The following is a 25,078-nucleotide window of genomic DNA, read 5'->3' on the forward strand; positions in this document are numbered from 1 at the left end:
TGCCAGGCGATCCAGAAGGTGGAAGAGGCGGTTGCTGAGCATGATGAGCAGTTGGCCACTGTGGCGGTGGAGATTGGGCTGATAAAGGACCACCAGAAGAGGCTGCAAGAGAAAGTGGAGGATTTGGAGAACAGGTCGCGCAGGCAGAACCTGAGGATTGTTGGCCTTCCGGAGGGCAGCGAGGGATCAGATGCAGGGACATATGTGGCGCGTTTGTTCGAGAAGCTGCTGGGGGAATGTGCGTTTGCTTCGCCCTTGGAGGTGGACAGGGTGCACAGAGCGCTGATGAGGGAGCTGCTGTGGAATCAGCCACCGAGGGCGATGGTGGTACGAATGCACCGGTCCCTGGACAAGGAACAGATCCTGAGGTGGGCCAGGCAGACGAGGAGCTACATATGGGAAGGCAACGAGCTGCGTATTTACCAGGACTTGGGTGCGGAACTGGCCAAATGAAGGGCGAGTTACAATAAGGTGAAATCGGCCCTCTTTAAGAAGGGGGTGAAGTTCGGCATGCTGTACCCAATGCGTTTGTGGGTCACCTATGAGGACCAGGAACTTTATTTCTGATCGCCAGATGAGGCGATGAACTTTGTTAAGGACAGGGGACTGGCAGGTGATGGAGGACATTGAACTTGAGGCGAGTAGTTGTGTTTTTAATATGCTGCTAAATTTCTTTTCTCTTTGGGTTCTGTATGCATTGTTTTGCACTGAGTTTGCGGCCTTTGCTCCGTTTTATTTTTGAGTTAACTTTGTTCTTAATGGGGGGATGGTGGGTGGAATTTTCTTCTTTGTGTTTGTTGGGGTTGTGATGTTTTGCATATGTACATTCGAGAGGCGGGGAGGGAGATCAGTTGCGGGGGGGGTGGGTAGGATGCTTGGCGCCATGGGCGAGGGCTACCAGGCTAGCTGGGCGGGCTAGCTCACCAAAGCGCTGTGGGGGGCGACCACGTGATCTGTTTGTTGAGTGGGGTTGGGATTGTTAGTTTGTTATGGAGGGAGGGAGGGGGGTATTGATCTGCAGACAGGGGTGGGACTGGCGCTTGGAGACAGATTGGGGGTCGATGACGGTGGGTGCCCGAGGGCTGGCCTGAGGAGGCGCGGGATGCAGGCTGGAGACTGGCCTAAGAAGGGTTATGGTTGATCGGCAAGGGGGAGGGGGGTGCCCCCTGACAAGGCTGATCACATGGAGCACGAGAAGGTTGAATGGGCCGGTCAAGAGAGCATTTGAAGAGTTTGAAGGCAGACGTGGCAATGTTACAGGAGATGCACCTGAGGGCAGTGAATCACACTAGGCTGAGGAAGGGGTGGGTTGGGCAGGTATTTCATTCGGGACTAGACTCTAAAACTAGGGGGGTAGCGATTTTGATCAATAAGCAGATGTCATTTGAGGTAGGGAGCATAGTAGCGGACACTGGAGATAGGTACGTTACAGTGAGTGGGACGCTGGAGGGGATACTGGTGGCATTCGTGAATATCTATGCACCAAACTGGAACAATGCGGAGTTTTATCATAGAATTTACAGTGCAGAAGGAGGCCATTTGGCCCATCGAGTCTGCGCCGGCTCCTGGAAAGAGCACCCTACCCAAGGTCAACACCTCCAACCTATCCCCATAACCCAGTAACCCCACCCAACACTAAGGGCAATTTTGGACACTAAGGGCAATTTATCATGGCCAATCCACCTAACTTGCACATCTTTGGACTGTGGGAGGAAACCGGAGCACCCGGAGGAAACCCACGGACACACGGGGAGGATGTGCAGACTCCGCACAGACAGTGAACCAAGCCGGAATCGAACCTGGGACCCTGGAGCTGTGAAGCAATTGTGCCATCCACAATGCTACCATGCTGCCCAGTTTATGAGGCGGGTGTTGGGGAGGATCCCGGACTTGGACACAGATTGGTTGATCATGGCTTTAATACGGTTATAGATCCGAGGTTGGATCGGTCGAGTTCAAGGACAGGGAGGGTGCCAACCGCGGCGAAGGAACTAAAGGGGTTTATGGAACAGATGGGAGGGGTAGATCCGTGGAGGTTTGGACGACCAAGTGCGAAGGAATTTTCTTTTTTCTCCCTTGTACACAAAGTGTACTCCTGGGTTGATTTTTTTCGTTTTGAACAGGGCTTTGCTGGTGGGAGTGGTGGATGCTGAGTATTCGGCGATTGTTGTGTCGGACCATGCCCCACACTGGGTGGATTTACAGGTGAGCAAGGAGGGGGGTCAGCGCCCGCAATGGAGATTGGATGTAGAACTGTTAGCGGATGAGAAGGTGTGTGTGCAATCACCGGTTTGTCCCCGGTAGGTTGAATGGGGGGTTTTGGAGATGGCAGAGAGCTGGTATTGAGAGGCTGGGGGATCTGTTTGTCGATGGGAGCTTTCCTTGTTTGGAGGATTTGGAGGGGGAGTTTGAATTGCCGGGTGGGAATGGGTTTCGCTATCTGCAGGTGAGGAACTTTGTTCGAAGACAGATTTCGACCTTTCCGCTTCTACCGCCACAGGGGTTACAAGATATGGTAGTTTCTAAAATGGGGGTGGGGAAGGGGAAGGTCTCGTAAATTTAATAAAGAACTTAAGAAGTGGGAGGGAACCCAGATAGAGGCGCAAATGGGAAGATGAGCTGGGTAAGGAGCTAGAGGCAGATCTGTGGGAGGATGTTCTGAGTAGAGTCAATCGGTTCTCATCATGTGCCAGGCTTAGCTTGATACAATTCAAGGTGGTTCACCGGGCACACATGACGGTGGCCCGGATCAGCAGGTTTTTTGGTATGGAGTTCAGGTGTGCAGGAGGGCCCGCAAATCATGTCCACATGTTTTGGGCATATCCGAAGCTAAGGGGATTCTGACAGGGATTTGCCGATGTCATGTCCACGGTGCTAAAAACGAGGATGGCGCCGAGTCCAGAGGTGGCGTTTTTGGAGTGTCGGAAGACCCGGGAGTCCAGGGGGCGAGAGAAGCTGACATTTTGGCCTTTGCCTCCTTGGTAGCCCGGAGACGGATCCTTTTATCCTGGAGGGACCCGGGAGCCCCCGAAATCGGGGGTATGGGTGAGCGACATGGCCGGGTTTCTCAGTCTTGAGAAAATTAAGTTCGCCCTGAGACGATCACTGTTAGGGTTCGTCCGGAGGTGGCAGCCGTTTATCGACTTCTTCGGGGAAAACCAAACTGTTAGCAGATACAATAAGGGGGAGGGGGAGTTAGGGAATGAGGGGGGTAGGGGGAGATAGTTGAGTTTAGTTTAGCTTAGGCGGGATCAGCGAAAGGAGATGGAGGGACTTGGGAATTGTGTGTATAAGTTATGTTGGCGGGGTATGGTTGTTGGTTGGGGGGGTGTTACGTACTGAATTATGTTTACAATTGTATTTGTATCTTTTGTTATAAAACCATAAATGCCTTAATAAAATGTTTGTTAAAAAAAAAAAGACTTGTCTTTGAAATCCAATAATCCTATTTTGTAAAGTAGCATCGAAAAATCTTGTAATCTTATTGGCGGAAAGAACTTCTGTTAATATAAGTCTACCTTGTAAAGCATCTCTTAGTTACATATGCTAAAGCAGCAGCTTCGGGCTAATGAAATTACTCAGCCTTACCTCATGTTTTGATCTATTCCTTGTCCATATTCTTTTATAAAGGATACTTGAGCTTCTCAAGTAATTTCTGGAACTAGTCTATGATAAGAACCAGTGCTAATTTCCAATGGATCAATCCCAATGGACTGCACCTAAAAAAAACCTGTTTCCATATTAGATCACGGCCAGATTTCACTGGCCATTCTCTGGCGGCGGAATTCTCTGGTCCTGTCGGCAGAGCACCCCTGCCCGTGGGTTTCCTGGGGGCATAGGGCGGCTTAAATGGGAATTCCCATTGACAGTGGTGGGAACAGAGAATCCTGCTGCCAGCGAATGGCGCGCCATCTCTCGCTGCCGAGAAACCCGTGGTGCGAGGCCGGAGAACCCCGCCCCAGGTTTTGAAGTGTATGATTTTCTGTCGGTTTCTTTAACTTGGTACCGTGATATGCAACTGGAGTATTTTGCAATAGGTGCATCCAAATCTGATCTTCTCATTGGATGGCTTAAGTTTAATACTCAAATCAAGTAGTTAAGAATTGGAAACAGGTGAGTTCAGTAATAAAGGCACATTAGAATTATGAAAGTTTTATAGAGTGGTGAGTGTCTTCCCTTGTGGGGGAAAAGCATAACTGGAGGCCGTCAATATAAGATCATTGCAAAGAAATCAAATTATGGATTTAGTAGAAATTTATTTACCCAAAGAGTGGTGAGAATGTGAAAGTCGGTACCACATTTCTGACTTTGTATGGGCGGGGAAGGTGCTGAGGGTGGGGAGGACCCTGCTACAGAGGCAGAGGTAGCAGGGGGGGTTGGCGTTGCCGAACTTGCTTCACTATTATTGGGCGGCGAATGTGGACAAGGTGCGGTGGTGGTGGGAAGGAGAAGGGTTGGATGTGGGTTAGGATGGAGGAGGAATCTTGTAAGGGGTCTAGTTTGAGGGCTATGGTGACGGCAGCGTTGCCAATGGCCCCGAGTAGGTATTCAGGGAGCCAGGTGGTGCAGTCCATGGTGAAGTATGGAATCCATTGAGGAGGCATTTTAGGGTGGAAGGGATGTCGGTGCTAACGCCGCTGTGCAAGGATCCTGGGTTTGAGCCCGGGGGTGAGGGGGTGGATAGTGTATACAGGAGATGGAGGGAAGTGGGACTGGTCAAGGTGAGGGATCTGTATTTGGAGGAAGCGTTCGCCAGTCTAGAAGAGCTAAGGGAGAGGGTCGTGCTGCCGAGTGGGAGTGAGTTCAGGTATCTGCAGGTTAGGGACTTTGTGCAAAAGGTCTGGAGGGGGTTCCCTGGATTGCTGGTCTACACCCTGCTGGAGCGACTGCTGCTTCCGGATGTAGAAGGGGAGGAAAGAATTGGGGATATATGCAAGTGGCTGGGGGAGCAGGGAGGCGAGCGGGTGGTGAAGATCAAGGAGAAATGAGAAGTGGAGTTGGGAGGGGAGATCAATTGGGAAGTATGGAGTGAGGCACTGCGAAGGGTAAACAGGACCTCCTATGTGCAAGGATTAGCCTTATACAGTTTAAGGTGGTGCACAGGGTGCATATGACTCGGGTGAGAATAAATGGGTTCTTTCGGGGGGTAGCAGATGAGTGTAAGAGGTGTGGGCGGGGGCCAGCGAACATGTTTTGGGGTTGCGAAAAATTGGGAAGATTCTGGGTGGGAGTGTTTGCGATCTTAGCCAGGATAGTGGAGGAGGAGGTGGACCCCGGACCCTTTGGTGGCGATATTTGGGGTTCCAGAGAAGCCGGAGCTCATGGAGAGGAGGAAGGCCGATGTCATGGCCTTAACCTCTCTGATTGCATGCCGGCGAATTTTGCTGGAGTGGCGGTCAGCATCGCCACCGGGGGTAGCCTATGGCTTGGTTGGGTGGCCTGCAAGACTTCCTGCAATTAGAGAAGATAAAGTATGAGTTAAGCGGCTCTTCAGGGGGGGTTGAGGAAAGGTGAGAGATGTTTATGACTGTGTTTGAGGGGCTCTTCATTGCTGGGGAGGGAGGGGTGGAAAAGGAAAAAATCTGTACAGACTGTATAGTTGATTGTTGGGAAGTATGTCTCCCGGGGTGTTTATTCACTGTAATCGGTTTTGATACATTTTTGTAATAAAATACATTTTTTTTTTAAAAGTGAAAGTCGGTACCAAAGGGAGTGGTTGGCGTGAAAAGAAGAAATGTGTGTACGGTGATGCTAGATAAAAATATGAGGGAGAAGGAGTAGGGGGTTATACTGACAGGATTAGCTGAGGAAGATTGGGAGGGGGCATGAGTGGAGCATAAACGTCGGCATTGGGCTGAGTGGCCTGTTTTCATGCTGCATATCCTATGCAGTTCTATAATACTTTGGACCTAATGGGAAATATCTGCTGATAGGGGACAAGAAGTGGGATTTGAGTAGTACTTCTGATAGTGATTTCGAACAGAATAGTTGTCCTTCGTTAATTTGTTATCAATCTGCATATTTACTGTTCTTTGAAGAAAAAGGTCTCTCCGCTAGGCACTGCTTTGTATCCATACAATTTTAATAAACTCAAAGTGATGTAGAATTGCCTGCAGTATTCACAGCTTTCTTTTACTATGTACTTAATTTAATCTTCGGAAATTAATGAATCTACCTCTGCTTTTCTTTCAAGGTGCCAGTGAACGGACACTCTCCCTTATCAAATGACATACAGCTAATTCCTGGGGAAGAAACAAAAGGTTCACTAGCTACAGAGAAGAAAGCTCTTAAGGTACATTGAAGATAATCATCGTTCAATTCATCCTTTGGTTGAGCTGTTTCTGTGGATAAATGTGAGGCATCATACCGAAGTTAGAACAGGAGGTGCCAAGTTCCAAGATTATAATAATAATAATCTTTATTGTCACAAATAGGCTGCCATTAAGACTGCAATGAAGTTACTGTGAAAAGCCCTTAGTCGCCATATTCTGGTGCCTGTTCGGGTGCACAGAGGGAGAATTTAGAATGTCCAATCCACCTAACAATGATGAAAGGTTTTGGCAGTGTGAAGAAGAAAGAGTATTTGATTGTAAGTCAGTGACAAAAAGTCACAAATAATCAGTAGAGATGTTAGGAGACCTTTTTTATGCAGTGCGTACCTGTTCCATGGAATAGAATCGTAGAATCACGACAGTGCAGAAGGAGGCTATTCGGCCCATTGAGTCTGCACCGACCCTCTGAAAGAGGCCCCACCCTATGTCCATAACCCAGTAACCCCTACCTAACCTTTTGGACACTAGGGGAAATTTAGCATGTCCTATCCACCTAACCCTCACATCTATGGACTGGGAGGAAACCGGAGCAGCCGGAGGAAACCCACGCGGACACGGAGAGAATGTAAAAACTCTACACAGTCACCCGAGGCCGGAACTGAACCGGGGTCCCTGGAGTTGTGAGGCAACAATGCCGCCCTTTGCTGTAGAGTGTAATCGAGGCAGAGAATTGCAGGATTGTCAAGTGAGGAGAGATCAAGTCCACTAAGCCTACATTTTCTATAATTCTGAAGAATGGCAGATGACCTCATTGAAACATAAAACAGGTTAGATGCTAGGAAGATGTTTCTCCATGCTAGGGTGTCTAGAACTAGGGAGCCACGGTCTCCCGGTTTGGCCGATTAGGACTGAGATGAGAATTCTCTTCAGTCACGGTATCTTTGGAATTCTCTACCTCCAGAGAGCTGTGGACGCTCAATTATTGTGTTTATCCAAGACGTAGGTCAATTGATTTTAGGATGCTAAGGGAATGCAGAATAGCGGGGTAGAGCAGCTAGATGGATTGAAGTAGAAGATCAGCCATGACCTTACTGAATGGTGGAGCAGACCTAAGAGGCCAAATGGCCAAGTGTTGCTCCGGTATCTTAAGTATCTTCTAAGGGAAGAATGGATAAACATTTGAAGCAGAGAAATTGTGGAGTGGGAGCAAGACCACAGGTTTATATTAGTTTTGCATTGCTCTACCAAACAGCTGATACAGCATGGATGAGCCTGTGACTTCTGTGGTTTTGTACATCTGAAGAGACTTGATTAAAATCACAGGAGGCTCCTTTTCTTCTCTTAGAAACTTACTTCTGGCAGCAGTAAAATACCCTCCAAGTAGAGTGACAGCTCCTTGGGTGAACATACATTATGTGGGTTTGCAGGACATGAGTAGAACAGCTGCATAACATTTATGAAATTTACTAGATTGTCGGGAAAGCTCTGCAGATTTTTAGGGATGTTTGTATGTCACTCTCGATATCTGGGAATTGCGTGTTCCAGTCTCCCATTACATACTGTTGTCATACCATTGATCTCATCCAAGATCATGTAGCAGCTGGCCTGGTGTTAAAAGTAAGCAACACTAACAAGTGTGCAGGGTGGATGCAAGAAGGATGCAAGACGGTGGGGGTGTCCAGAACCAGGGGTCACAGCCTGAGGATACGGCGTAGACCGTTTAGGATTTGGATTTGTTTATTGTCACGTGTACCGAGGTATAGTGAAAGGTATTTTTCTGCGAGCTGCTCAAACAGTACATTTAGTACATGGGGGGAAAAAAGAAAATACATAATATGGCCACATAAGGTACACACTGTAAATACATGGACTCCGGCATCGGGTGAAGCATACAGAACTGTAGTATTAATCAGGTCAGTCCATCAAAGGGCTGTTTAGGAGTCTGGAAACAGCGGGGAAGGAGCTGTTCTTGAATCTGTTAATGCGTGTTCTCAGACTTTTGCACCTCCTGCCCAATGGAAGAAGTTGGAAGAATGAGTGAGCCGGGTGGGAGGGGTCTTTGATTATGCTGCTCGCTTTCCCAAGGCAGCGAGAGGTGTAGACAGAGACAGTGGATGGGAGGTGGTTTTGTTTGATGGACTGGGCAGTATTCACGACTCTCTGAAGTTTCTTGCAGTCTTGGGCCGAGCAGTTGCCGTACCAGGCTGTGATGCAGACAGATAGGATGTTTTCTATGGTGCATTTGTAAAAGTTGGTAGGAGTCATTATGGACGAGGAAACATTTCTTCACCCAGAGAGTGGTGAGTCTGTGGAGTTGAAATTAAATGAAAATGGCTTATTGTCACAAGTAGGCTTCAATTGAAGTTACTGTGAAAAGCCCCTAGTCGCCACATTCCGGCTCCTGTTCGGGGAGGCTGGTACGGGAATTGAACCGTGCTGCTGGCTAGTCTTGGTCTGCTTTCAAAGCCAGCTCTTTAGCCCTATGCTAAACAGCCCCTACCACAAAGTAGTTGTTCGCTACCACAAAGTAGTTGAGGCCAAAACATTGCATGTTTTCAAGAAACAGTTTGATATAACACTTGGAGTGAGGGGGATCAAAGGATATGGGGGGGGGGGGGAAGGGTTCAGGCTTTTGAGTTGGATGAACAGTCATGAACACAATGAATGGTGGAGCAGTCTCAAAGGGCCGAATAGCCTCCTTCTGCTCCTGTTTTCTACGTTTTACCGAACTTCAGTGAGAATGTTTGTGGTTCAGTAAATGTCCATGAGACAGCAACACTTGCATATATGTCTGTCACAGATTTGCTCGAAGATCAATTGAGTGGTGCATGGCTACCAAAGAGATGTAGGGAGCAATTGGTCTGTTATGAGCCCTGCTGACTTGGAACAGTTTGATTTGTGCTAGAAATGTTCTTTGCAATTTCATTGTAAACCATTCATTCAGTTGAGACAACTCCTGCACAAGCTGCACAGAACTGTCAACAGTAGAACATTTATTTTCTTATTATTACAGTTGTCTCTTTTAATTAAAATCATATAACTAATCCAGTCCAGCAATAGATGACACCTTTTAATGACGTAAATGCATACGTTTGGAGATTAGGTTTCAATACCAGTCGAGGGTAGATGTGCAACTGGGACAATAGGCTGGTGTTTTTAATGCTCCATTAAAATTCTATGACATTTGCTTTACCAAGTGTACACAGAGGGTGATTATAATGTACAGTTTTCTGCTACAAACCTTTGTTGAAACAAATTTCTTAAATTGTTGCTTTAATAAGAGGAATATGAATGAGTACAGGGAATAAGCAAGTAAGTAGGATTAGAATAAGCAGTTCATGGAGAAAAAAACACCGGAAAGGACCAAATGGCCTGTTTCATGTGCCCAGACTTTCTGAGATTCTATGAAAAAGATGTGCGAGAAATACACAGAGTAGACAAGGAAAGAATGGGCTAATTTTTGTATTTAAAAGATACACCAAGCAGTGAGCAGGATGGGGCAGAGGGATGGATCAGTGACCTCTGAGCAGGTATCTGAGGCCTTGGTGTGTTTGAGAAGAATTTAGAAAATCTCCGAAAACCTTGCTGATTTTTGTGTTTTGGTAAGTCTCTGGTCAGTGCATTGTGATTTCTCCTTGGCCCTTCTGCCTTTTATTTTTTTGTGTTTGGCTTCCTCTTGGAGAATTAAAAGATAGATCTGTGAACCCATACTTGTGCAAAATGGCAGGTTGAAAACCAAGCAATACATTTTCGATTGATTTTGAATCATTGGTGCTGACCAGCTCACTTTGGCCCATTCAAAGCATTGAATAAATTAGTTAATTTGTACATTTTTTCTCATGGATTGTGGGCATCGCTGGCTAGGCCAGCATTTGTTACCTGTGCCTAATTACCCTTGAACTGAGCGGCTTACTAGGTTAATTTAGAGGGCAGCTAAGAGTCAACCACATTGTCGTGGATCTTGAGTCACATGGCCAGACCAGGTAAGGATGGCAGTTTTCCTCTCTAAAGGACATTCTTGAACCAGATGGGCATTCACATGATAGTTCACCATTACTGAGGCTAGCCTAATATTCTAGATTTTATTAGTTGAATTGAAATCCCGCCAGCGGCCGTGGTGGGATTTGAGCCTGTGTCGGTAGAGCATTAGCCTGGGCCTCTAGGTTACTAGACCAGTGCCATTATGCAACCATCTCCCTCAAATGCCAGTCAGTGAATTGACCTATTTTACAGTACTTGCCTCAAGGTCATGGGTAAGTTTCAAATCCTGACTGTCTGAGCCAGTGGCATCATATCAAGCCCATTCTTCCGATGGACTGTGCATGATTTGTTTCTTCAGACCAGGAATCTGAAGAATTGTAGCCCCCTACTACAATCCAAGAAAGACTCGAATGTCTGTTCATTTTTACACATTTTTCGACCAGATAACTTTCTTGACGTGCCATTGCTCAGCTATCACATGGTAATCAATGATCTCTACCCATTCTCATAATTCCTGAAGCAGCAGGTATTCTTGCAGCTGTTGTTTAAACTAGTTATTCAATGTATTAACTGAACAGCTGAGAACCAATTCCACTTTCTTGCAGAGCTTTCAATTGCCGTATTTATGTTCAATATTTTAATTATTTTAAATACTTATTATTAGATACGCAGCAGAGTCAAAAGTGGGAGTATGTTGAAGGGTGGAATGGCATGGTTTCAGACATTTCATTGTGAAAATTTACACAGTAGCTCCAGGAAGACAGCAGTGATAATTTACAGCATCTGCATTTTGATGGCTTGACAATGGGAAATTAGCATTAAGCTACTGTCTACTTTGTCATTTGGGGTCTGTACTTCAGCCAAATTCCAGATATAAAAGAGCCCAGAGACAACCTACTAGAAGTATGTCATAGTAATTTGCAGCCCATCTACCCTCATTAGTATCTGATCTTGATATGCAAATAACAGGCAGCAACAAGCACAAAGTTTAATTAAACAGTTTTTATAAAAATGTTTGCGTGCGTTTGTTTATGTTTGAAAAGCCTGGCTGGAATTTTGGCTGTGGTCCTGTTGTTGGGGCCGAAAGGCACTCCTGAGCCAGCAAGTGGGGGAAGACGTAATCCTCAGGGCAGGTGGGGGATTTTACCGGCTTGGCCAATTAAAAGGCGACCGCTGGTTAAGGATCCAGTTTGGGATGGTGGCCCTCCTCTCAGAGCTGCTGGTCCAATCAGAGTGTTGTCAACCCGGCAGCTTTAACAGTGCTGCCATCAGAGGTGGCTGAGGCTGCAGAGAGAAACAGAGGGCTATCCTTGGAGCGTAGCCAGGGGGGGTGGGTTCTGCGGTTATTACTGGGCGGCCAATGTGGCCATGATCAGGAAATGGATGATGGAGGAGGGGGCGGCGTGGGGGCGGTTGGAGGCGGCGTCGTGTAGAGGCACCAGTCTAGGGGCACTTGTTACGGATCCGCTGCCGTTCTCGCTGGCGCGATACACCACTAGTCCGGTGGTGACGGCGGCACTGAGGATCTGGGGGCAGTGGAGGAGACACTGGGGAGAGGAGGGGGCCTCAGTGTGGACCCCGATACGGAATAACCACAGATTTGCTCCGGGTAGGTTGGATGGGGATACCAAGGCTGGTATAGGGCAGGTATTAGGAGGATGGGGAACCTGTTTATAGATGGGACTTTCCCTAGCATGCAGGCGCTGGAGGAGCAGTTCGGCCTACCCCCGGGGAATGCGTTCAGGTACCTCCAGGTTCGGGACTTTCTTAGAAAACAGGTGGGGACATTTCCGCTGCTGCCCCCACGTAGGATCCAGAACAGGGTGGTGTCTGGCATCTGGGTAGGGGAGGGGAAGGTGTTGGACATATATCAGGAGCTGCAGGAGTTGGAGAAAGCCTCAGTGGAGGAGTTGAAGGGCAAGTGGGAGGAGGAGCTGGGTGAGGAGCTGGATGAGGGCCTGTGGGCCGATGCCCTGGGCAGGGTGAACTCCTCCTCATCATGTACCAGGCTCAGTTTAATTCAGTTTGAGGTGGTGCATCGGGCGCACATAACGGCGGCAAGAATGAGTAAGTTTTTTGGGGTGGAGGACAGGTGCCCGAGATGTGCAGGGAGTCCGGCGAACCATGCCCATATGTTTTGGGCATTCCCGGCGCTTAAAGAATTCTGGCAGGGGTTTACAAGGGTGATGTCCAGGATTTTGGACGCTCGGGTGAAGGCGAGTCCAACAGTAGCGATATTTGGGGTGTCGGAGGATCCGGGAGTGCAGGACGCGAAAGAGGCCGAGGTACTGGCCTTTGCCTCCCTGGTAGCCCGGAGAATATCTTGCTAATATGGATGGACTCGAAACCCCAGAGTGTGAAGACCTGGGTTAGCGACATGGTGGGGTTCCTCAGCCTGGAGCGAATAAAGTTCGCCTCGAGAGGGTCCTTGATGGGGTTCTCCCGGCGGTGGCAACCTTTCTTTGACTTTCTAGGGGAGCAGTAATTGTCAGCAGCAGCATCCTGGGGGGGGATTCAGGTGGGGGTACTGTTGATATAATGTGAGTTGGGCATGGAGACAAAACCCACCTTGTTTTGTTTGAAAAAAAAGGGGGAAACTTTTCTGTTGTGTAAGTAGTTTCACTGTAAGCTTTGGGATATGTTGATTGTTATTTTTTATTTTCTGTATTTCTATTTTTGTGCTGTAAAAACGCTCTTTGGAAAAACTTTAATAAGACCATAAGACATAGGAGCGGAAGTAAGGCCATTCGGCCCATCGAGTCCACTCCACCATTCAATCATTGCTGATTTCAACTCCATTTACCCGCTTTCTCTCCATAGCCCTTAATTCCTCGAGAAATCAAGAATTTATCAACTTCTGTCTTAAAGACACTCAACGTCCCGGCCTCCACCGCCCTCTGTGGCAATGAATTCCACAGACCCACCACTCTCTGGCTGATGAAATTTCTCCTCATCTCTGTTCTAAAGTGACTCCCTTTTATTCTAAGGCTGTGCCCCCGGGTCCTAGTCTCCCCTGCTAATGGAAACAACTTCCCTACGTCCACCCTATCTAAGCCATTCATTATCTTGTAAGTTTCTATTAGATCTCCCCTCAACCTCCGAAACTCTAATGAATATAATCCCAGGATCCTCAGACGTTCATCGTATGTTAGGCCTACCATTCCTGGGATCATCCGTGTGAATCTCCGCTGGACCCGCTCCAGTGCCAGTATGCCCTTCCTGAGGTGTGGGGCCCAAAATTGCTCACAGTATTCTAAATGGGGCCTAACTAGTGCTTTATAAAGCTTCAGAAGTACATCCCTGCTTTTATATTCCAAGCCTCTTGAGATAAATGACAACATTGCATTTGCTTTCTTAATTACGGACTCAACCTGCAAGTTTACCTTTAGAGAATCCTGGACTAGGACTCCCAAGTCCCTTTGCACTTCAGCATTATGAATTTTGTCACCGTTTAGAAAATAGTCCATGCCTCTATTCTTTTTTCCAAAGTGCAAGACCTCGCACTGGCCCACGTTGAATTTCATCAGCCATTTCTTGGACCACTCTCCTAAACTGTCTAAATCTTTCTGCAGCCTCCCCACCTCCTCCATACTACCTGCCCCTCCACCTATCTTTGTATCATCGGCAAACTTAGCCAGAATGCCCCCAGTCCCGTCATCTAGATCGTTAATATATAAAGAGAACAGCTGTGGCCCCAACACTGAACCCTGCGGGACCCCACTCGTCACCGGTTGCCATTCCGAAAAAGAACCTTTTATCCCAACTCTCTGCCTTCTGCCTGACAGCCAATCGTCAATCCATGTTAGTACCTTACCTCGAATACCATGGGCCCTTATTTTACTCAGCAGTATCCCGTGACGCACCTTAACAAAGGCCGTTTGGAAGTCAAGATAGATAACATCCATTGGCTCTCCTTGGTCTAACCTATTTGTTATCTCTTCAAAAAACTCTAACAGGTTTGTCAGGCACGACCTCCCCTTACTAAATCCATGCTGACTTGTCCTAATCCGACCCTGCACTTCCAAGAATTTAGAAATATCATCCTTAACAATGGATTCTAGAATCTTGCCAACAACCGATGTTAGGCTATTTGGCCTATAATTTTCCATCTTTTTCCTTGTTCCCTTCTTGAACAGGGGGGTTACAACAGCGATTTTCCAATCCTCTGGGACTTTCCCTGACTCCAGAGACTTTTGAAAGATCATAACTAACGCCTCCACTATTTCTTCAGCTATCTCTTTTAGAACTCGAGGATGTAGCCCATCTGGGCCCGGAGATTTATCAATTTTTACACCTCTTAGTTTCTCTAGCACTTTCTCCTTTGTGATGGCTACCATATTCAACTCTGCCCCATGACTCGCCTGAATTGTTGGGATATTACTCATGTCTTCTACTGTGAAAACTGACGCAAAGTACTTATTTAGTTCCTCAGCTATTTCCTTGTCTCCCATCACTAGATTACCAGCGTCATTTTGGAGCGGCCCAATGTCTACTTTTGCCTCCCGTTTGTTTTTAATGTATTTAAAGAAACTTTTACTATCATTCCTAATGTTACTGGCTAGCCTACCTTCATAATTGATCCTCTCTTTCCTTATTTCTCGCTTTGTTATCCTCTGTTTGTTTTTGTAGCCTTCCCAATCTTCTGACTTCCCACTACTCTTTGCCACATTATAGGCTTACTCTTTTGCTTTGATGCATTCCCTAACTTCCTTTGTCAGCCATGGTTGCCTAATCCCCCCTCTGATAACCTTTCTTTTCTTTGGGATGAACCTCTGTACTGTGTCCTCAATTACTACCAGAAACTCCTGCCATTGCTGTTCTACTGTCTTTCCCACTAGGCTCTGCTCCCAGTCGATTTTCGTCAGTTCCTCCCTCATGCCCCTGTAGTTACCTTTATTTAACTGTAACACCTTTACATCTGATTCTACCTTCTTTCTTTCAAATAGGAGATTGAATTCTACCATATTATGATCACTGCCTCCTAAGTGTTCCCTTAGTTTAAGATCTTTAATCAAGTCTGGCTCATTACATAACAATAAGTCCAGAATGGCCTGTCCCCTCGTGGGCTCCATCACAAGCTGTTCCAAAAAGCCCTCCTGTAAACATTCAATGAATTCCCTTTCCTTGGGTCCACTGACAGCATTATTTACCCAGTCCACCTGCACATTGAAGTCCCCCATGATCACTGTGACCTTGCCTTTCTGACATGCACTTTCTATTTTGTGGTGCATTTTGTGCCCCTGGTCCTGACCACTGTTAGGAGGCCTGTACATAACTCCCATTGTGGTTTTTTTGCCTTTGTGATTCCTCAACTCTACCCACATAGACTCCACATCATCTGACCCTATGTCGTTTAGTGCTATTGATTTAATTTCATTCCTAATTAACAAGGCAACCCCGCCCCCTCTGCCCACCTCTCTGTCTTTTCGATAGGTTGTGAATCCCTGGATGTTTAAATGCCAGTCCTGAACCCCCTGCAACCACGTCTGCATTTATTTAAAAAAAAGAGAAACTGAGGGCAGCTCCATGCTCGGGCACCCTTTTAAAAATATATGCCAGCCAGGCAGGCAAGCGGAACCTTAAAGCCATCTGAGTGGCCATCACCCATTCCCTCCTCAAAGCAATTGATCATGGAGTGACCATAACGGAAGCCCCTCTGCCCCCATCCCTCCCGAGCCCACTGTAGGGCCACCTCAATATGCCTGGCCGTCTCCCCATGTGATGGGGGTCTGTCCTGATGGTGGTAAAACACTAAGTGCAGGCAGGAAGTGGCCATTAATCGGCCAGTTAACTGTTTAATCTGATGGGAGACCAGCAGCTGTTCTCCTGCCGTTCCCATCATTGACAATATTCCGTAGCAGCAGGAAAATGTCAGACTTCTCTCCCAATGTCTTTTTGCTGCAACTTTGCTAACCCTCCCGCCTCACAGCCGCTAAAACCTGGCCTCTGTGTTCTCCACGTCCTGTGGTAAAATAAAGCATTATAGACATCTGAGGGTCTGGTTTTTATTCTTTCATAGGCCAAGAAAAAAAAGCAACGATCAGATGAGAAATCAAAAGAACAAAGTGTTTCAGGAAGCAAAGAGAAAAATGATGAAGAAGCTGGTGAGTTTGAAAAGCACAAGTAAAAATTATTGTGAAATTGTAAATTTTCACTTAATAGTGGAACCCCTACCCCTAAGGATTCATTTCCTTTTCAACAACGAAATATTTTACGCTAAATTGTGAGCAAAATACCGATAAGAAAGAGACCAAAAAACATTGTTTAGGTTTGAGGGAGAGTATGTGATGATTTCCATCATGCATGACGCCATCACTATAGAATCCCTACAGTACAGAAGGAGGCCATTCGGCCCATCAAGTCTGCACCGACCCTCTTAAAAAGCTTCCTACGTAGGCCCACTACCCCACTCTGTTCCACTAACCCCACCTAACCTGCACATCTTTAGACCAATGCAAGCTATGTTGCGAAGGTTGGTTGGATTCACTGCCCTGCGACGCCAGCAACTCGTATTGCGGTTGGGCGGAGAATCGGGCAATCCGCCAGAATCGATGTTCGTGCTGGGCGCCGAACCGACCGCTTTGCTCTGGCCCCATGCTGGCAGCGTGATCAGGGTTCACACTTGCACACCAGCAGGAGGATGCTAATGGATGCAAATAGACCCTAATGACCCATTTGAATCCACTTAGCAGGCCCGGCATCAGAATCTCCAGGTTCATGTGATCCTCCAGGTCGGGAGCCACGTGGGCGGGGATTGCTACAGGTATCACTAAACATGAACCTGAGGTGGTAGCCCTCGTGATAGGCAAAGCTCTTGAGGGGAGTTGCCCACAAAGTCCATCTGAGGGCCAACCGCAACCCCCTCCACAACAATGCACAATCTGCCCATCCTTCCCCTACCAGATACCCCCCAGAGATCTCCTAAATAGGGACACCCCCCCCAGAAAAGAGACCTCTATCTGGAAGCTAGACATGTTTCATTGCTGGAAAGAGAATTTAGTTTGTCATGGGAGTGTTCCTTCAAGAAAGGTTGTTGTCTTCCATCGGGCAGGAAATACAGAAGTATGAGAACACTCACGAACAGACTCAAAAACAGCTTTTTCCCCACTGTTACCAGACTCCTAAACGACCCTCTTATGGACGGATCTCATTAACACTACACCCCTGTATGCGTCACCCGATGCCGGTGCTTATGTAGTTACATTGTATACCTTGTGTTGCCCTATTATGTATTTTCTTTTATTTCCTTTTATTTCCATGTACTTAACGATCTGTTGAGCTGCTCGCAGAAAAATACTTTTCACTGTACCTCGGTACACGTGACAATAAACAAATCCAATCCAGTGCAATTCAATTATCACATGGCTTCAGTGATGTCATTCTGTGGGTGGAGCTATGCTGTGGCTCTGAGAGCTGTTTTTGGTTGTTTCGCTTTCACTTTTGACTACTGTGGTCTCAGGGAGAAAGAAGTGATTTGTTCCTGTCTTTCTATTTTCATTTTAAATATCCGTTCCAGTAACAAAAACATTGATTATAGCTACCTGCTGTTTTGGTAACTTAAAAGATATCGTTTGCTTTCCGGAAGGGTTTAAACCTGCTGGTGAGATTGGATCAGAATCTCATGAAAAGCCAGTCTTATTCAAGTGAGAATGCAGAGTGCTGGGCCACGTGCTTGAAAAGGGGTTTTTGGTTTATGGGATTTTGTTTTTGAATTGCAACAGTTAAGAGGGAATTCATTAGTGTTATACTAAATTTATTGTAGCTGTGTGGGATCTTTATGTTTGTAATTGATGCAAATTCTTGCTGTATTTGCTTATAAATAAATGTTAACTAAGTTTTTAGAATATAGCTTACTTTGATTAAAGTGTCTAGGACGACTGGGCAGCGTGGTAGCACAGTGGGTAACACTGTCGCTTCACAGCTCCAGGGTCCCAGGTTCGATTCCCGGCTTGAGTCACTGTCTGCGGAGTCTACACGTTCTCCTCGTGTCTGCATAGGTTTCCTCCGAGTGCTCCAGTTTCCTCCCACAGTCCAACGATGTGCAGGTTAGGTGGATTGGCCATGCTAAATTGCCCTTAGTGCCCAAAGGGATTGGGTAGGGTTGCTGGGTTACAGGTGTTGGCTTAAGTGGGGTGCTCTTTCTAAGGGCCTGTGCAGACTTGATGGGCCGATTGGCCTCCTTCTGCACTGTAAATTCTATGTCTATGACTGTTGAATAACACCTGAAGGTTAGGCTCTTGTGCTCACCTGAGCCAAATTCAACATAAAACAATTATAGGTCAGGTGGACTCCATAATACACTCTGGAGTTTTTAAACCCTGGCCCATAATAAGCTGCAAGCCATTCATTCATTTCTCCCAGTGGACTGTGATTGACAGCTTCCACAAAACAACAAAACAGCTGTGAGCCTTGCTTCATTCATCTTCTTCATGGATGAGTAACTCTAAGTGCTGTAACCACAATGTTTACAAACATCAACCACATGAAAGAGAGTCAAGGACATTCTAATCACCCCTTCACACATGACTGATTTTGAAGTGCTGAGCTGGAAATTGACAGGGGTCCTTGACAGTGGGGTGGGGGGTCTCCCAGTTTAGGGGGTCCCTATGGGGGTCTCCCTATTTAGGAGTTCCTGGTGGAAGTCTCAGGGATTCGGGGGAGGAGGGGGAGGGGGCGGGTTTGGGTCACCCCCGTACTTGGGGGATGGGGGGGGATGCATCCAGGAAATCCGGGAGAACTGATTTGTGGGGCGGGGGAGGGGCAGGAGTGGGGGGGGGGGGGGGGGGTTCACAGCCGCGTGACTTCGTTATCGCGTCACCCATTCAAAATTGCGGGCCGAATAGCGGATTTCCCTGGGGAATACCTCAAACCCTCGCCATGCATAAATTTGAATGGCAAGGGATAGTGAATTGCTTTGAGATTTGCGCCCCCGGTGTCGGTAGCAGTTTTCCTCCAGCGGGAGAACATAAGGCTGGATTCTCCGATATTGTGGCTATGTCCAGAGCATGTGTCTAGTTTTACTGTGAAAAAGTCGGCGCCACCCCCGATCCTCTGCCCAGTGGGGGGCTAGCGGCCACGCCACATAAAACCCCCGGCGATCCCGACAGAAAGGCCGGAGAATTGCCGCACATGTGCGTGGCGACGGCCTGCAGCGGTCACGCCGTAAAACGTGGCGCCAGCTGTTCGTGGACCCGGCCTGCCATTTAGTGCTCCCTGCATACTCCCTCACCACCCTCGCACCACCCCCCACCAGTCCCCCAAGCCGCCGCCGAAGAACCCCCGGCCAGTGGAACCGCTCCCCCCGCGACTGTAACGGCGCACAACACAGTCGGCAGCCGTCGCATGAGGCTGACGAAACCGCAGACCACAAGTGATCCACGCTGTTGGGAAGTCGGCCCATCAGGAGATGGCCTTCAGGTGACGTCCTGAGGCCGCCCGAACGGCACGCGGCGTACTCACCAATGATGCTGTTTTGGAGGGGGCAGAGCATCCGAAAACGGGCGCCGCCACTGATTTCGGTGTCAAAAGGGATTCCCTGCCCGATCGACAAATGCGATACCGGTGTCGGCACGCGGAGAATCCCACCCATAGCCTCCCAAATAGAGAATCCCGGCCAGTATTTTGAATTAGCTCAGACACTTAGAAAATAAGGTAAGCAGATACTCACATATATATTATGGGATTATTATCAGTTATTAAAGACCTGCCCTGGCTTCCTGGCAAAACCATGGAACTGGTGGAATGTGCAGCAGCATTTGGTCCACTACTGCTACTTCTGCAGTTTCTTTGATCAGCTTGATGAAAGGAATTCTAGACAGGGTCCATTGTGTTCAAAGTATTCCCCCAGTTTATGGGAGAAAATAGTATCTGTGGTGAAATTTTGATTGCCAATTTTAAAAAATTTGACAGTTTCCTTACCCCAAAACCTGCCACAGACTGCTGGCATGGAAAGCAAGATACATCCTCCTAATACTAGCTCTGATTCACTTTCTATATTTATGGGATTATGCTTTTATCACGTAGTATGTCCTCTATAAATGCTGTTGTGGAAAATATTTTGAATTTCATCATAAAATGTTCCCAGTCGTCCATACAGCAGAACTATTATGATGGTTGTACAAAGGAAAATCCGCTGCTTTGCAATAAGGGTAAGAGCAGAGTGGTGAGAAGTGTTATGTTCGCTCAAGAAAAGAATATTCAGAGACTGCAAAACATGATGCGAGGAGAGATCTGTTGACATTCTGCCTAACTTACTTCTGCTTCTTGTTGCTTTTCTCAGAACCGCGCCAACACAATAATGTCAATTGGTCATTAAGGATGCTAACTGGAACAAATTGTTCTTGTTTAGTGTGGGCTTGGTGAATGTTCCTTTAAATCCACAAGGTACATCAGGAATGCAAAATTCAATAAGGTCCAAAAATGGGCGTGGGAGTCAGGATGAACCCATACCTGTGCTTCCATTCCAGGCAACACTTAAGCTTTGTGTTGCCTGCTAGCTTGCATGATTGCAATGTACAGCCAGGACTAAGCATGCTGTTGAGTGGCTTGATACCTAAACAGGGGGTGGAAAATGTTGAGATACGAGTTGCCTGCTGCAGGTGCTGGAAGTCATTTTCAATGCGTTTGACCAGAGAAAGGCACAAGAATGATAGAACACGAGAGAGCATGCTCCAAGATTCTTTGATGCAGCACTTGAAACTTAGGCGTATGAAGTGAAGAGGAAGAAATGTTTTCTACCCACTTTTGCAGCCTTGATCCAAAGATGGACAAAAGAGCTGAACTCAAGAGGTGAGCTAAGAGTGACTGCCCTGCCATTGAAATTGCATTTGTCCAAGTGTGGCACTAAGGAGCCCTGGAAAAATTAGACTCAATGGAAATCGGTGGGGGGAGACTCTCTGCTGGTTGGAGTCACACCTGGCACAAAGGAAGATGACTGCGGTTGTTGGAGGTCGATCTTCTCAGATCCAGGACATTGCTGCAGACGTTCATCAGGGTGGTATCCTAGGCCCAACCATCGTCAGTTGCTTCAATGACTGTCCCACCATCATAAGATCAGAATGGGGATATTTTCTGATTGCACAATGTTCAGTACTATTTGTGACTCCTCAAATACTGAAGCAGTCCATGCCCATATGCAGCAAAACCTGGACAACATTCAGGCTTGGGCTGACAAGTAACATTTAGCACCACACAAATACCGGGCTATGACCTTCTCCATCAAGAGAGAATTCAATTGCATTACCATCGCTGAATCCTCAACTATCAACATCTTGCAGAGTTACCGTAGACCAGAAACTGAACTGGACGAGCCATATGAATATTGTGGTTTTAAGAGCAGTCAGAGGCTGAGAATTGTGACACGTAACTCATCTCCCAGCCAGAAAGAAAACAGTAATGATGAAGAAACATCCTCATTGACTTTCACGATTGCAGCCGTGATACTGACAGAACATGTTACTTCAGATGCTAGCTTATTACAGCAGGAATCTGCACGTCATGACACACAAGGCAGAAGGAAGCCGGAGGCAGGGCCTGGGGGAAGGACAGTGCAGGTGCCAGTTTACCAGCATGCAAAGTCGCAGAGTTCAGATGAAGACTTTCATGGTACAGCCTGTAGAAAAAGACTGATAGGAAATACTTGATGCATTGGTAGACCTGTTAGAAGGCCTGATGTCACTATGAAGGAGCATGGATGGGTCTGGCATCAGACTTTGAGCATCCTTTTCGGTATTTAATTAGTGGTCAATTCTATTTTCACCCAACCGTGATGTAGCATCTGATGGCTGATGTTTCAGTTTCTGATGCAACACAAGCAGAAGCCATCCAATGCCTGAGAGCTGCAGTGGTAACTAAGACCAAAGTCATGCAAACTTAGCTTGCTGCCATAAACAGTCAGATTGCTGCTATCCTGGCTGTAGACACCAGTGTTAAAGGGAGCTGCACCATCTCAAGCAGGCCAGCAATTTGCCCTCCAAAAGTTTTAAGGTATTTGCCATACTCCGTCAAATGCTGCCTTGATGTCAAGGGCAGTCACTCTTACCTCTCCTCTGGCATTCAGCGATTTTGTCCATGTTTGAACCAGGCTGTAATGTCAGCAGCTGTGTGATTCTGGCTGCCCAAACTGAGCGTCCATGAGTAGGTTATTGCTGAGTAAGTGCCGCTTGACAGCACTGTTGATGACTCCTTCCATCACTTTGCTGATGATGGAGAGTAGATTGATAGGGCGGTAATTGGCTGGGTTGGATTTGCCCTGTTTCTTGTGTACAGGACACACTTGGGCAATTTTCCACATTGCTGGGTAGATACCAGTATTGTAGCTGTACTGGAACAGCTTGGCCAGGGGTGCGGCAAGTTCTGGAGAACAAGTCTTCATTACTATTGCTGGAATATTGTCAGGGGTATCCAATACCTCCAGCCGTTTCTTTTTTTTAAATAAAATTTTATTGAGGTATTTGAAAATTTTTATAACAGTAACATAAACAATGACATCAACATGGTAAAATAAACATTTCCTCCCCCAGCCCAATCTTCACGCCCCTCAACCATAGAATACAATCCCCCCCCCGCGGAATACTGCATCTGCTGACATTTTAATTTTCCCCGAGAAAGTCGACAAACGGCTGTCACCTCCGGGTGAACCTTAACATTTACCTTCTTAAGGCGAACTTTATTTTCTCGAGACTGAGAAACCCAGCCATGTCACTAACCCAGGTTTCTACATCGGGGGCTTTGAGTCCCTCCACATTAACAAGATCCGTCTCCGGGGTACCAGGGAGGCAAAGGCCAAGACATCGGCCTTTTTCGCCCCCTGAACTCCCGGCTCTTCCGACACTCCAAAGATCGTTACCTCCGGACTCGGCACCACCCGTGGTTTTAGCACCGTGGGCATTGCCTTAGCAAAACCCTGCCAAAACCCTCTAAGCTTCGGGCATGCCCAAAACATGTGGACATGATTTGCTGGGCTTGCACACCTGTCCTCTACCCACAAAAACTTGCTCATCCGGGCCACCGTCATGTGTGCCCGGTGGAAGACCTTGAATTGTATCAGGCTAAGCCGGGCAAATGAAGAGGAGGTATTAACCCTGCTTAGGGCATCCGCCCACAAACCTGCCTCTATCTCTCCTGCTAGCTCGTCCTCCCACTTGCCCTTAAGCTCTTCCACCGGGGTTTCCTCTGCCTCTGAAAGCTCCTGGTAAATATCCGATACCTTCGCCTCTCCCTCCCAGGTACTGGAAACTACTCAATCCTGTATCCCCCGTGGCGGCAGCAGCGGAAAGGCCGGCACTTGTTTTCTCAGGAAGTCTTGCACCTGCAAATACCTAAAACCATTCCCAGCTGGCAATTTAAATTTATTCTGCCAAGCTTTCAAGCTGGGAAAGCTCCCATCTATAAATAGAGCCCCCATCCTTCTAATTCCTGCCCTCTGCCAACTCCGGAACCCACCATCTAGCCTACCCGGAACAAACCTGTGGTTATTATAAATCGGGGTCCAAATCGATGCTCCCTCCACTTTCTTATATCTCCTCCATTGCCCCCAGATTCTCAGATCCGCCACCACCACCGGACTTGTGGAGTATCGGACTGGCGAGAACGGCAGAGGTGCCATTACCAGTGCCCTCAAATTTGTGTCTTTACATGACGCTGCCTCCATCCGCTCTCATGCCGACGCCCCCCACCCTACTACCCACTCCCTAATCATGGCTATATTAGCCGCCCAGTAGTAGTTGCAGAAGTTTGGCAGCTCCAACCCACCTTACCCCCGACTGCGCTCCAGCAACACTTCTCACTCGCGGGGTTTTATTCGCCCACACAAAGCCCAAAATAATCTTATTCACCGGCTTGAAAAAGGCCTTGGGGATGAAGATGGGGAGGCACTGAAAGACAAACAGAAATCTGGGAAGGACCGTCATTTTCACGGTCTGTACCCTCCCCGCCAGTGATGAGCATGTCCCATCTCTAAAAGTCCCCTTCCATTTGTTCTACCAACCGGGATAGGTTTAACTTGTGCAGTACCTTCCATTCTCGGGCCACCTGGATTCCCAGATATCGAAAGCTCTTCCCTATCATTCTAAGCGGCAGCTCTCCCAGCCTCCTCTCCTGTCCTCTTGCCTGGATCGCAAACATCTTGCTTTTCCCCATGTTCACTTTATAGCCCGAAAAATAGCCAAATTCCCCCAAGATTCGCATTACTTCTCCCATCTCCTCCAACGGGTCCGAAATGTACAAGAGCAGGTCATCTGCGTAGAGCGAGACCCGGTGCTCCCCCCCCTCCCCCTCCCGAACCAGTCCTTTCCAGTTCCTAGAGGCTCTTAACGCCATGGCCAATGGCTCTATGGCCAGAGCAAACAGTAGCAGGGAGAGGGGGCATCCTTGCCTCGTCCCTCGGTGTAGTTTAAAATACCCCAACCTCAGCCGGTTCATACGCATACTCGCTACTGGTGCCTGATAGAGCAACCGCACCCAGTCAATAAAGCCCTCACCAAATCCAAACCTTCCCAACGCCTCCCACAGGTAATTCCACTCCACCCGATCAAAAGCCTTCTCCACATCCATCGCTACCACCACCTCCACCTCTTCTCCTTCTGAGGGCATCATAATAACATTGAGAAGCCTTGGGACATTGGCCTTGAATTGCCTGCCCTTAACAAATCCCGTCTGGTTTTCCCCTATCACCCCCGGGACACAGTCCTCTATCCTTGTGGCCTGTATCTTAGCCAGCAGTTTGGCACCCACATTCGGTAGAGAAATCGGTCTGTATGACCCGCATTGCTCCGGATCGTTCTCCCGTTTCTGGATCAATGAAATCGAGGCATGCAACATTTTGG

The 25,078-nt window shown here is 47.6% G+C and overlaps 1 protein-coding gene across 3 annotated transcripts in view; it reads left to right on the plus strand.

Moving 5' to 3' along the window:
• LOC140410602 (protein LYRIC-like) overlaps positions 1 to 25,078 on the plus strand; it is a 154,448-nt gene that overhangs the window by 39,899 nt on the left and 89,471 nt on the right. For all 3 annotated transcript variants that reach the window (XM_072498890.1, XM_072498889.1, XM_072498891.1), the window contains exons 2-3: positions 6,194 to 6,292; positions 16,273 to 16,357. In XM_072498890.1, the coding sequence (XP_072354991.1) occupies positions 6,194 to 6,292; positions 16,273 to 16,357 (184 nt within the window). The remainder of the gene's footprint in view (positions 1 to 6,193; positions 6,293 to 16,272; positions 16,358 to 25,078) is intronic.

Source organism: Scyliorhinus torazame, chromosome 4, assembly GCF_047496885.1.
Source record: "Scyliorhinus torazame isolate Kashiwa2021f chromosome 4, sScyTor2.1, whole genome shotgun sequence".
NCBI lineage: Eukaryota > Metazoa > Chordata > Chondrichthyes > Carcharhiniformes > Scyliorhinidae > Scyliorhinus > Scyliorhinus torazame.